Genomic DNA, 15251 nt, shown 5'->3' on the forward strand with positions numbered 1-15251 from the left:
AAAATTATTTTCCACCAATTTTTGAGCTTTGAGCACAAGCTTAGTATTATTATTATTACCGATAGTGTAATACTTTATCTAGATCCTGATTTGCTAATAGATTTTAACTATTGTAAATGAAAACACTTAAACATGGCCTCATTCTCTCCTTTAAGTCTTTTAAAATATAACAAAGTTGTTACCTCTTCTGGTCTCCTAAATGTAGAGATCATAAAGTAACAAATTGATCACGTATGGAGGTCAAGTTTAAACTTCATTTCTAAATCCTGTTTTATGCAACTGAACTTTATCAATACTATTTAAAGACATTTCTGTTTTGCTAACAGTTGATTGAATTGAGGTAAATTCAACATAATAATCTATTTTACTCACTTGACTGTTGTAATTAGGGGCCTTAAATTAAAATGTTAAAAAAAGCTTTTGCCTAGTTTATCTTTTTGAATTTAAATTGGGTTTTAGAACAACCATTTCAACAGATTGCCTTAGAAATAAAATCGTGAAATATAGGTTCAATTCCGAATTTCTCAAAAAAGTTTTTTTTTTTGGTTTTGTTTTCCAACATTTTCTTTCAGCTCATCAAACACTCTTGATCTGTTTGTAATAATTTCTTTCTTATTCATGTATAATTAATGATTTCAGTAAACCTGTTTTAGTTCAGAGGCATTTTTCTGTAGTAACACAAATATTCAGTGCAGGGAATTCAATATATGTGTTGCCAGTGGATTAAATTATTCATAACGTGTGGTTAGTCAAGACAGCTGCTCAATTCACAAAGACAGACTATATCTAAATCCCTCAGATTTCTGTATTCTCAGAGAAAGGTTATTTTCTCAGCAATAAGATGCAACAGATTTCATGATCTTTAAGAAACTCTAGACCAGTTATTTCTTGAAACGTGGCTAATCATTTCTATTGCAAATAATCTACATTAAAATTTACTGCTTAGACACAATAGACCTTCATTAGTCAGTCTGTAAGTCTGCATTCTGTGTATGCTTGCGTGTAATAACACACTGCAAGGAAATCCGTTGTGCAGCAGTAACAGTGAATGGTCTTGGACTGGAATTCTGGAAATACATTTCATTGTGTCTTCTGTCTGACAACCTAACTCTGACACAAACTAACCTGGTATTTTTTCTGATCACAGTCACTGGCAGAAGAAACTTATTCAGTGTTTAATTTATTTGTAATTCCAATGTTTTCCCAAAAAATTAAAAATAATTTAACATCCAGAAGAACTTTGAAACTGGCTTTCTACCCTTTAGTTATAATCCTGAATCCCCTCTATTCCGTGCCCACCTCAAGGCACAAAAATGAAACCAAACCAAAAAGTATATAGCATAGTTGAAGTTTGTTTTCCTTAAACTAACATTAGGTTACCAAAATGAATATATTAGAAAAACAATCACATACACGGATTATCTGAAGCTTTACATTTGATATAAAAATGAAGAAATGGATTTTTTCCCATCCCCGCTTTCTTTAACAAGTTAAGTAATGGGATTTGTATATTCATTGGTAGCATCTGTGGTAAGTAATTAAACTGTGGTGTTGAAACTACTTTCACTTCATTATTACTTTCCCAAAGCTTATGATTTAATGAGCCCATTTATTCAAATCTTCAATATTATTTTCTAGAAGTGGTTCCTTGTTATCTTTTCTCACACTGTTAAAACTTTAACTTAATTTGTAAATATGGTACCACTTTTTTTGGCAAACAGATTTACTTTTGTTGGACTATTAAGTTGATCTTTGAAACTGATACTAATTTGATCAATTTACATATCACCCTGACAACACAGAATCACAGAATGGTAGGGCTGGAAGGGACCTTGAAAGATCATCTAGTCCAACATCCCTGCCAGAGCAGGACCATCTAGAGTAGGTCACACAGGAACTCATCCAGGTGGGTTTTGAATGTCTCCAGAGAAGGAGACTCAACAACTCATCTGGGCAGCCTCTTCCAGTACACCATCACCCTCACAGTGAAGACATTCTTCCTTGTATTTCTTTGGAACCTCCTAGGTTGTAGCTTGTACTGTTGCCCCTTGTCCTATCATCACTGATTCAAATGTTATTCAGTTTAGGTAAATAGTAAATGTATCACAGCTCTCTCCTCTAGGTTTTGCCTCTAGTGTTGTCTCTTCAAAATAAGCAGTGCAAAACCTAAGACACAAGCTTTCTACATACTTAAATATAATGATGTAGAGATCTACATCTAACCTCATTGTGTAGGCCCTCTCTCCAGTAAATGAATTAAAGAAAATCTTTCTTTCAAGATAAATTTCCTTTTAAAGTAAATACTTGTCTCATATGTGAGATATTTGCTTTCTAGATATCTAAAGTTATGTGAGATGCATGTGTCTTTGAGTATCTGGTATTATTTTCTTCTCTAATCCTTGAGGAAAACAGTAACCGTAATTCTGGGCCCCATGCATATTATTATGTAAGAAATAAAAAGAAGTTTTAGAAGTCAAACTGCATTCATAAGGAATATGAGAAAAAAAATCACAGGAAAATAAAATAATAAAAAATACTCTAATACTTTAGTCAACAAAATGCGTTGGCTATGATGAAATATTCTTATTGTCTGATTTTCTTTGGTTCAAAGGCAGATGTTATTATTTGAAGGTCTTCTGAATTTTTCTTCTTCTTCAGAAAGTGATCAAATGGACGATTAGGTAAAAGAATGACAGATGCCAACAAATGAAACAAATTTTACTCTTTCAATACCAGGATATAGCCTACATTTGGAAATTACTGGGGTTTTTATTTTTAAGTGTAGTTAACTGTTAACTGTATTTAGCTATAGTCTACCAAAACTGACGTAATTTTTGTAAAACTCTTGTAAGAGAAAAAGCACACACACATAAAAAAAGGAACACAACAGAAGCATCTTTTCCCTACTGTTCTCCCATTTCAAATATGCTCTTCAGGTCTTAGATACAGGCAAAAAGAGTGGATAAGATAACCTCACACAGAAGAGGAACTGCATATTTAAACACCTTTTCCATATAGTATGTTTCAAAGACAAATACTACAAATATCTAATACAAGGAATTCTTGTAGTACGTACATAATCTCTGAAATGTTGATGGCTCAACTAGAACTAGGGAAGAAAACGTGTATGATTATGTGCTTTTCTATCATGCAGAATCAATCTAAGAGAGAAGATATAACGCAGAAAACAGCACTGTGCTGCAAAAAATAGGGACTTAATATGAGGGAAGGGATCTCTCTCTTAGACATCTGATTACTCTTTTTCCAGGAAGACCATTCAAGATACTCTAAATACTTCAAGAATCTGCAATCCTTCCTTCCTCCTTAAGTTCAAAGTGACAGATTTCAAACGATGTCAAGAGCAATAAGACTACTTTTAAAGGTACCCATAGTGATTGATCTTTGCCTTCACTGTTTTCAGTGAGTTACATCTGCATGACCTCTGGAGGCCTCATCTATGGGAAAAAAGAACTAGCAGCAAATCTTGACATATAGAAGGACAAGTTAATCTTTTCTAGGGTCAGCTCTCACCCTGTTATTCTCCTGATAACCTAGTTATTCTAAAACTAGCTTAGATACCTCTACAGTAAACTATGGAAATCATTACTGATCTGGTGGATCGGGCAGAGTATACTCTCAGGAAGTTTGCTGATGACACAAAAGTGGGAGGGTGGTGCTGCCATCCAGAGAAGCCTCAACAAGGTGGAGAAAGAGACTCACAGGAACCTCATAAAGTTCAACAAGTGTAAAGTCCTGTAGCTAGGGAGAAACAGACTGGAGGTCCTGCTGTTGACACTAAGGTCAACAGGAACCAGCAATATGCCCTTGCTCTAAAGAAGGCTAATGGTGTCTGAGGCTGCTGTATTGCCAGTAGGTAGATGGAGGTGATCCTTCCCCTCAGCACTGATGGGGACACACCTGGAGTGCTGTGTCCAGCTCTGGGCTACCCAGTATAAGACAGATAATGGCTACTAGTGAGTCCAGGGAAGGGCTGCTTAGATGGTTAAGGGACTGGTGCATTCCACTTCTATATGGAAAGGATGGGAGAGCTGGAATAGTTTAGCATAAAAAAGAGCAGGATCAATCTGGATCTTCTCAGTGGTGTCCAGTGACAAGACAAGAGGCAATGGGCACAAACTGAAACAAGGAGGTTCCATCTGAAAATCAAGAAACATATTTTTACTGTGAAAGTCACTGAACACTGGAACAGGTTAATCAAGGATGTTGTTGAATATCTCTTTGGAGATATTCAAAAGTTGTCTAGACATGGTTCTGCGCAACTGGGTGGCCCTGCTTAAGTCCAGGGATTGTATCAGATGACCTCCAGAGATCCACTCTTACCTCAACCATTCTGTGATTCTGTGATCATAAGTAGAAAATAAGTAAAGCTTGCATTAAAAAGGAATGGAAATGTTACATATTACAACAAGGCAAACTCAGATGTTTGGGTTTGACTCAGTCACAGTTTAAAGTACTTAGGTATGCAATTTAAGCTGAGACTTCAACAGACTGTCAGTACACAATTCTTCAGGGAGCTACAATGTAAGTCCTAAGAAACAGGATGAATTCACTCTACAGACAAGATTGTAATGTCTTTCTTGTTTGGAAGTATTCATGTCCCACATTGAAAGGTCTTACTACCTTGTTTAGATCACAACAGAATTGTGAAGTCTGCAGCAGCTTATTTTCTCCCATGATAAAACCTCTCAGTTTTATTTTTTCTGACTTCATTAATCAAAACAGAGCCAACTACTACATGATAAATTAAAAAAAAATCCAGTAGCATTTGATTTTTTTCTATTATTGCCACTCACAAGAAAAATATATTACTGGAGTTAACACAGTTGAACACAACTGTGTTCATTGCATACAGTGCAATTGGAATCTGATAGTATTTGTCATATGGTATGCTTGTGGATGAAAACACAGTCAGGACAGGTCTAAGCGAAAAAGTATTCCAAATAAGATTTCTAAAAGTGGCCAGCAACTTGCATCTCTATTTAGGAACATAAACTACACTGTCAGACTTTTTGAAGTGCTTAGCACCTATTCATTTTCATTAAAACTGTTATGAACAGCAGGGTGTTAAGCATGTTGACAAGTCTCAGCTTGCTAATTTTCATTGCTGAGATATATGCATGCTATTATGATGCTGTTTATTTGTATGATAAAAAAAAGAGTGTAAACTACAGTTTTAACTGGAAAACATCATGGGGTACACCACTGTTATTTGATCCACTCCCACTGTATTTAATAGTTTTGTCAAACATACAGGATTTTCAGATGTGAGTTACAATACCCTAGTATCCTATTCAGTTAAAATTTATTGAAAGAACTTAAAAATACATTGCCAAAGAGGATGTCTAAACAGCCACATACACACTGAGCAATTTCTTCAAAAATCTGACATAATACACAATTTGAAAGTCACTAATAAAGATAAAACCATAAACAGGCAAAACATGCCTTCCCATAACTAAAGGCATCACTTTATGCAAATAAAACTGTATTACACATTTAACCGTGCACTGAAAATGGTATTTTTTTGAAGGTCAAGGAAAGATAAGCTCTTAGATATAACAAGACCTTATAATTGATTTGGACAGTTAATCTAATGTATCAATAAATTTGTGTTTTCACGTAGACACACTCTATACTGCACAGAATGAGAAATCGAAGAGGAATATTTCTATAGTAACACTGTTCTGAAACTTAGGCAATACAGAATTATTATAAAGACAGATAAGGTTTATATTTTGAACAGATTGAGAGCAGCTCTGCAGAGAGACCTGAGAGTTCTGGCTGCTAATAAACTAAACATAAGCCAGCAATGTGCCCTCATGGAAAAGAAGGCCAATGGCATCCTGGGATGCATCAAGAAGAGTGCGGTCACCAGGTCGAGGGAGGTTCTCCTCTCACTCTACTCTGCCCTGCTGAGGCCGCATCTGGAGTCCTGTGTCCAGTTCTGGGCTCCCCAGCTCAGAGGGACAGGGAACTTCCAGAGAGAGTCCAGCACAGGGCCACCAAGTTGATCATGGGACTGGAACATCTTTCATATGAGGAAAGGCTGTGGGAACTGGGGTTGTTTACTCTAGAGGAGACTGAGGAGGGACGTAAAGAGGATGAGGTAACACTTTTTTCTATTTTTTCCAGTGATAGGGCTAGGGATAACGGAGAAAAGTTGGAAAAACAAAAAGTTCCACTTAAATTAAGGAAAAACTTTTTACTGTAAGGGAGCTGGGTCACAGGCTGCCCAGCAAAGTTGTGGAGTCTACTTCTCTGGAGGTTTTAAAAATCCACCTGGATACATTCCTGTGTGACCTGATCTAGATGGACCTGCTTGAGCATGGGGGTTGGACTAGATGATCTTTAGATGATCTTCCAACTCCTACCATTCTGTGGTTTTGTGATTCTGTGATTTTCTATTCATCATTATCATTCCCCAATAATTTATGACCATGTGCAAAAGGGATTTACTTAGTGAACATCCACTCTTCCACTGAATAAATTTACCGCAATGTATTTAGCAGCAAAGCATTTGCTTAATATATCATGAGACATTGAATAAAAAGTCAAGTAAGTTGCCTATGTGTAGGATAAAGAAATAATATTACAGCATTATGTTGCAACAACTTTGTATTTGAACAGCATCTCATGATGCAGTTATTGATACTTTACTCCAAAACCTGTTTTGGAAATGAATGCCACAGATAACTGTGATGAATAGTTACCATTTCCACTGTTTACAAATTTTCATAATATCAATTATCCACAAAAGAAATGCCAGCTATATTGACAGGGCTTTTGGACAATTTTAGAATCAACTAAAAGGCAAAAAGCATCTGCACAATGCATGGAACTATCATACCCTTCTTAAGTATCAGCTGACAAGATACCTCCACAGACAGAGAAGTTGTTATATATAAAAAAACCCACTTTATTGCCTGATTTATAGAAGAAAAAGTAGAGAAATAAGAGCATACTCTGCTTGTACTGACTATCATCAATAGTTCGTTGATTACCATCAACTAATTGCCATTTCAGAGGCAAGTGAAATTTCAGGCCCAAATTTCTCCTACATAGATAACCTAATAGAAAAATATGAAGATCAGCCCGAAACTTCCTTTTATATGGACAGATAAGTCATTTATTCTAATGTAATTATTTTTTTTTTATTAATTTGGTGTAAACATGAAAAATAAATTTTAAATACTGTCGAATAACCTCCTATTCCCAAATTTATGTCATTCTGATACGGGCTGACATTTGAATTGAGTGATTGCTTAATTCACTTGCATAAACCCAATCATTTAGCACCATTAGAGATGCCACAAAGTGTCTAAGAATCTCCATAGAAGACTGGATTTATAAGGGTACATTTCCAGAAAATCTGCTGGGAGACAGCAGAAAGATTTGTTCTGATGTCCTGGGAACTACACTAGATCTTTATTGCTTACAGTGAGAGGTAGAGGAATCTGGGCAATATTGAGAAGCCTACACACACAGGTGAATAAGAAACTGAATCATGCCTTCAGTCCTTTCAGGCGCACGTTATAATCTGCTGGTATCCACATCATTTTGAAATTATGGAAAGAATTCATAAAATGTTGTAGCGGATGACTGAATAAATACATATACTTAGTATTTAGCACAGACCAGTTGGTGAGAACCACTCTAAAACTACTAGGGTTCATATAAGCTGCACTTCTTTAGTGACGCTTACAGAACTTAAAAGGGTTATTACTTCATATTATCTATCATATTACTCTGAAGGAGAAAGTTAGAGATTTGCTGGCATAGAGTGATATACTCCATTTTTGCTAAGCAATAGTTCTCTCTATCTAGCCCAATATATATCTAAAAGGTCAGAACTCAATGAACTTCAGTCTAACAACTGCTCAGTTAAGCAGGTTATTTTAACAGTACAGGGAAATTCCTCTGGCCAAATACCAGTTGAGTTGTGGAACGAATTTACAATTTGCCTCACAAAGTCAGTTATGCAAGTTAGGATTTATAAAGTTCCTACTCAATTATTATATACAGAATCATATGCACGTTTAAAATTATGTATGGTCAGATGCAATGTTTGCATTCTGAGGGGATTTAGAGGCTTAGCATTTCCCACAGGTTCCCTACAATATCTCTGCATAGATAAGAAGAGAACTCAGGTAGATCAGTTCACGGTCCCTCTAGTGACTAAGAGGATGTTTAGGTACTTCACTTTATAAGGACTAGATTGTTTCTGCCCCGGGTCAGAAACCTAATTTAGATGCCCATATTAGTTTCACTGGATCCGAACCACAGTGTATTTAATACTCAAAAATTACGCATTATCCTACTGATGTGATTTGCAAGCCCCTGAATGTGACATTAGTGTAAGTGTTGCAGAGAGAAAGGCAATAATATCTATGCTTTATTCTATTCTATTTTTAGTGTTCATAGTTAACCAGTGATTGACTCTTACAAGCAGTTGTAAATATATCCAATATATTGGTGGAATACAAGTTATCTCTTACTTAACCATTTTTTAAATACATATGTTGCTCTTTCTATCATGCATATCTTTGCTGAGAAATGTTAAATCACAACATCCTCATTTTTACCAGTCTTACTACTCTAGGCACTCAGTATCCTGTATTCACTCCTAACTCTTGCTAGTAAATTCTTTCAGCAGCCCAATTGCCATTAGTAACTTCCCACACTCTTAAGAAATCATAAAAATAATGTTTTGCCCAATAGAGGCTGCACACATTCTTGGCTCCTGCTATAGCCTCAACAGATCCATTAAACTGTGTACAATCAGCAAAACCAAAGTTTTCATCTTAATAAATGCACTTACATCACTAGTAAACAAAACAGAACTAGGCAGAAGTGCAAACGCTGATAAATTGCACTTAATGTTTCCACATACTGCTTTAGTCAGGGAATAGGAAATACAAGCATAGAAGGAATCATTCCATTTTGGGAAAGGAGGAGAGAAAGATAAGGAGAATTCAGTGATATAGATCTAAACTCTTTACTCTTTACCTTCAGGGCCAGAAGTTAATGTCTAGCTTCAGCTTCCAATGAGGCTAGACTTCTGCCTATATAGAATTAGTGAGGATTAAGGTGAACCATTTTGCTTCCTGAGCCATGGGGATGGTAATCACTGCATCACACATTGTCAGGAAGGTCATCATCAGATGATGGGTTAGGGCAGTCATTAGGAAAATAGGTGAGAACACTTTTATCTATTCTAGTCAGACCTTGATGAGCATATCTTTCCATAACTATACATTTTCATCTCTAACTAAAAGCTTCACAAGAATATCCTGCTGTAAAAGAATAAAATATATGTTTATGTGTATGTGCATGTGCATGCATATGTGTAGGTATATCCATGCATCAACATTTGCTGGGGGCCACTGAGATGGAAAGTAGCTTGGCAGAACAGGAGCCAGTGGTATGCCCTTAATGCAAAGAAGGCTCAGAGTGTTCTGGACTGCATTAGATAAAGTCAGTCAGTAGGTCAAGGGAGGTGATCTTTCCCCTCAACTCAGAAATGGTGAGGCCATACCTGAAATGTTTTGTCCAGTTCTAGGTTCTCCAGTACAAGAGAGACGTGGATATTCTGCAGAGGTTTCAATGAAGGGTCACAACAAAGATGAAAGGACTGGAGCACCGCTCCTATGAGGAAACACTGAGAGAGCTGGGACTGTTGTGCCCAGAGAAGAGAACGCTCATAGGAATCTTATGTTCATAAATATCTAAGAGGATGGAGCCAGGCTCCTGTCAGTGGTGCCCAGTGAGAGAAGCAGAGACAACAGGCACAAAATGAAACAAAAGAGGTCTGAACACCAGGAATCGCTTTTATACTGTGAGGCTGACTTTACCCTGACACAGACCTTGGAGGTATCTAAAAGTCACTTGGACATTGTCCTGGGCAACCAGCTCTAGATGTTCCTGCTTCAGGAGACTTGTTGGACCAGATGACCTTCAGAGGTCTCTTTCAATCTCAGCCATTCTGTGATTCTGTGTATGTTTATCATATGTCAAAGAAGACATATTCACAAACTGTCTTCAATGGGTTTATTTTGCATATACAAATTTTGTTTGATTTTTCTGAAAGATTAAAATGTTTTTATTCAAATTTCATTTAAAAATATTCCTGACAATTCAGGGCAATTGGGGTTTCTTCCAGCCACAAGAAGTAGCTTCTTACAGCTTTTCAACAATTAACAAAATGTCAACAATATTTTTTACTTGTTTACTTGTCTGTTAACTTACTCTCAGTGAAGAATGCTACTAAAAATCACAGGAAAAAATATTTATTATAAGTACTTAAATTAACAATTTAAGCAAAAAATCTAAAATACTTCAGTATTTAAGGCTCCCACTAATTTTTTACTCTTCCTGAATCATTAAAGAGTAAAAATGAACATAAATTAGGACATGCTTTCTGTACAGATCAACAGAAAATATTCGGAATACCTATTGAAAGGCGGGAACTAAATCTTACCTATTATAACATGAAATAATTTCTTATATTGATCAAGCCACTAGTCTTTCTATTTTGACTTGAATCAAGAAATATGAACTCTTAGTTTGGCAGATGGCTTCAGGCAAATCACAGGAGCAAAATTAAACTAAAGTTCTATGGCAACATTGCAGGTTCTGTTACTTCATTTTCAGCTTCATGATACTTTCCTTTAAAAATGTTGATACTGATTGGCTCTTCAATTCTTCTATCGAATTTTGAATTACATTGTTTGATATCCTATTACTCAAGTCTGACTACACTGCCAATAAAATTACTGCACCTTGAAACTGAAATGAGGTATCATAAAAACTCAGAGTATAAACTTAAGCCTTCATTTTAAGAGGATCTCAGTATAGTCTTTCCAATCTGCTAAGAATCTTTGCAGTCTATGACTTCATCTTTTTCTGTGAACTTAAAAAGACTATTTTTTTTCTCAAAGGCCCAGCGATTAATTTTTCATTTTGACTCCAGAGAGATTTTCAGTTAATTTTCAGTGCTATGAAAATTATAGTGTTTTATTTGCTTTATGCTTAAGTATAAACCACAGGAGGAAAAATTTCACCTTTTGGTAATAAAAAGTAAATTTTCACCTCCAGCTCTCAATACTTTTTTAGTTTAACTCTCTAATATCTTAACTTAAAAACCATTTAAAAATACTTCTTAGCATCATAGCTTTTTCTTTCTGCGCACCATGTCATGTGGTTTGGAATATCTCCTTGGACAGTTGGCATCAGCTATCTTGGCTGTGTCTACTCCCAGTCTCTTACCCATTGCCAACCTACTGGCCTTTGGAAAGTGTGTTGAGTTCATGTGGATCTATTTTAGGTAACAGAGGAGGGGCTGCAGTAGCAGCCCCTTTAAGAGGTTGCTTGAAATTTCCCTTAGCTCTAAGTCATACCTACCTCTATCCAAGGTCGGACCAATTGATACCTCTGCAATCACTATTTAAGGAGGACAAATCAGCAAATCAGAGTTTTGCTTTTAAACACCTATAGTATTCAACAGTTGCAGATTATAAAGTTTTCACAACAACATTGATATTATTGTTTTTAAATTTTAAAATACCTGAGGTGGAAGCAGTGGTAATCTGATATAAGCAAGTAGCATACTTAGGTCATTGCATCGCCTCTGCATATCATACTTCACCCACATCATCAAGGCATGGAAAATAGTCTCTTCATCAGGAACGTTCACATCATCACTAGCAAGAAGTTTATGGAGTTCTTCAGCTGGCAGAAGTAAAAATTCTTGATTTCTTATAACTTCCATTATATTTTCCTGAGAAGAAGAAAGCATTTCAGATTCAGTAATACTGGAAGAAAACAGAAGCGGTTGTTAAAGCTAATAAACCCAATATTTATCACACCCAGCTCTCTTGCAGCTCATGAGAAAAACAAACTAAACACTATTAGAATTAAACAGCTGTATGTAATTAATATGTTAATGTATTCACAAAACAATATGAAGATTATATGGTAATATTGTAATTACAAATTGTCAGAATTAGTAAAGGGTAGGGCAGAGCTGTCTATTGTTTGAGATTTTTATAAATTCAGTTGTATTTAAGCACATACAATATACTGTAAATCTTTAGACACATATACAGTTTCCTGTATTTTTTCAGCATCCTATCTATTTCTTAAATAACATGTCAGTTATATTATCATCATGCAGATGATGGCTGTCTATATATAAGACAAGCCTGAGAGGAAGATTGACACTATGAACTTACGATTCTTTAAATTCTTTAGAACAGATTGTAAACATCCAGTCAACACAGAAAATGTACACAGCAATTCAAGTTTACAGTATTAAAATTTATAATACATACAGGAATAACTATAAAACCAAACAAAAACTATAAACTACATAAAAATGATAAGAAACTAAAATATTTGTTTTCATTTAGTTGACTAAATCCAAGGGACTTAATTAAGCATTCTCTCAACTATCTACCCTATATTAACAGAACACAACAGAAGCACAATTCTGCAGGCTATCTTTCTCCAGCTATCACTTTTGGGGTGCTTGATCTCTGTGGAGAAATTGCAAATGTGTTCTCATGTTCTTGATTCACAGACATTTGTAAGAAGAAAGTGAGGCAAGTATGGAATGGAGGCACAAAACCCTCCTCCTGGAAAAAAATCTATACATAAAACAAAAATGCAAAAAATGTTGGAGGGAGAAGTAAGTTACAATATCTAATACATAAAAAATAATCATGAATTTCATAATGATAGAGGATAAACTTAATGAGAGGAAGATGGAAAATGAGGAAGGAATTACAAAACCAGTCAATGACTTCAGTGTAAGAATAACAAAATGGAGGGAAGTGAATAATTCTGCTGTTTCACACACCCAGTTGAATTCTTAGCATATGAAAGTTCAAAGGAATATTATCTATATTTGCTTGTTTGGGTCTGGGCCCGGAAAAGACTGACTGTTCATCAGGAACTGAAATAGAAGTTGTCAGTGTCTCAGTGTTACTGAGACAATATAACTATCAGGAAAAAAAAAAAAGTTGCAAGACATAAAACATCAGAATTATACTCTGGTCCTATTAAGTCACAGGTTGTCTTCCCCCATATCCCATGAAATACAAGGAAGAAATTATTCTACTTTTCCAATACCATATTTTTGAAAGTTATCAAAATCACTATTAAAAATTAACTGCATATTATTTACATAAGGTAGCAGAAATAAATAATACAGACATAGGCATGACAGAACCGTCACAGACAGAAGATTATTGACACTTGTAATACAATTATGTATTGAATACCTACATGTAAACAGAATAAATTAGCTAAAGGTCAAAGTGATGTGTATTATTATGTGAATACCTTTACATGTAAAACTTAATTTACAATAAATAACTTTCTAACTCTACATTTACACACAAACTGGGATGCTGACACAACAGAAAACCAAAGACATACATATATATGGTCATGGTCTATAGTAACTGTCCTGTTAAGTTACCTTTACTTAATTGATAATTAGATCAAGATATATTTCATAATTGAGTTTTTTAAATTGTTTGATTGGTCAATAGTACTTAAAAACCTAGATTTTTATGGCCCAATGTTTTAATCTGTTGACTCCCAATAATATTTAAATAGTGTGACTAGAACATTATACAATAACTTGGGAATGTAAGGGAACAAGTTTGTAGGCACTTAACCACATGTTGGCTAAACAAATTTTAATAAAAAGTCACACAACTCAGAAAATTTAATTTCACTTCTGAATAAAATCTTTGATAAGACAAACTTTAATGAGGGCTAGTTAAACTGATGTTGAAACTCACTATGAAAAAGAAGTAGAACTCTACTTCTTAACAGGAATCCACACCAAACTCTTCAATAACATATACTCATTCAAAGACCTAATATGTCTAAGGATCACTGTGATGGCGGAATATATTTTATGAACTCATAGAACTTAATTAATTTTGAATAACACTCAGACTAGGGACTCAAAACTCAAAATGATTATTTAAGTTTGACTAAGATTTTTAAGAATTTTAAATTGTCTTTAAGGCATACGGAGAACTTAAGCCTCTGTGATGATGACATAGATTGACATAGATTAGAATCTAATAGTTTTCAGACAAAACATATGAGCATAAGTCTTTTCTTCTGAACATTTGGACTTATACAAGTTTCATATTATTCAGGGCTAAGTACTGTAGAAAATGCTACTTACTAAAATTCTTTATATAACCTTAATTGCTGTATCGACATAAATTTGTATGTCATATTTACATATATTTTATCTATCTTTAATATCAATAAAATCCAGGTTCTCGATCTTCAGAGCTAAAAACTCTCTGCTTCAAGTATTTATCTTTTCCTAAATTGACTATTGAATGTTTAGAGCTTCCTAGATTGCATTTTAATTTCTTGAAATTCATCGCATTTGGAGCTGCAAAGCATATTTTAATGGATTGCCATTTTATTTGCCATTTAATGGTAAATAAAAATAGTTTATTATGTTCTTCTTCTTGAAACATATCTGCCTTTCTTTTAAAATGTAATTAGTCTTCATTTTTGCATCTTAAGGAGAAGGATACGAAAGATATGTGTGATCTAAAGATGAAAATTTTCAGGATAAATGTAATAAATGTTACATTCTCCTGAAATGGGCACTGAAATTTCCCTCACAAGGGCACTGGAATCCTTGAGAATAGTCTGGCCAACTTGATTAAGAGGGCTTTAAACTGAAAGACCTCCCATTCAACAGGTAAACTGGTCGGTGGAGGAAATGCAATGATGAATGCTCCTCAGCCATGCACCAAGATGAGAAGCAGAAGGCTGAGCTCCCTGAGGGAGTGTCAAACAAGGGAGGATGTCCTTGCATCTGTATAGAGAAACCTGTCTTCTAGAGTAAGAAACTGCTTTGACTGTACACCAATGCAGTCAGCCTGGGGATTAAGCAGGAGGAATTGGAGATGTGGGTGTGGCTGCAAGGCCATGATCTCATTGCTATTACAGAGACATAGTGGAACAGCTCCCATGATTGGAGCATAGCCATGAATGGCTATGTGTTATTTCGGAAAGACAAGCAAACCAGGGGAGAGGGTGGAGTTGCTCTCTATGCGAGAGAGTTATTAGAATGCACTGAGCTCTGTCTGGGCAGGGATGAGGGGCTTATGGGTGAAAATGTAGGTGATATTGTTCTCGGAGTTTGTTACAGGCCACCTGATCAGGAAGAGGAAGTAGATGAGGCC

At 35.4% G+C, this 15251-nt stretch overlaps 1 protein-coding gene across 1 annotated transcript in view; it reads right to left on the reverse strand.

Annotated features, from left to right (window-relative positions):
• The window catches only part of KLHL1 (kelch like family member 1), a 215561-nt gene that overhangs the window by 75543 nt on the left and 124767 nt on the right, over positions 1 to 15251 (reverse strand). The window contains exon 5 of the mRNA XM_061995414.1: positions 11585 to 11797. Coding sequence (XP_061851398.1) covers positions 11585 to 11797 — 213 coding nt within the window. The remainder of the gene's footprint in view (positions 1 to 11584; positions 11798 to 15251) is intronic.

This window comes from Colius striatus, chromosome 1 (assembly GCF_028858725.1).
Source record: "Colius striatus isolate bColStr4 chromosome 1, bColStr4.1.hap1, whole genome shotgun sequence".
NCBI lineage: Eukaryota > Metazoa > Chordata > Aves > Coliiformes > Coliidae > Colius > Colius striatus.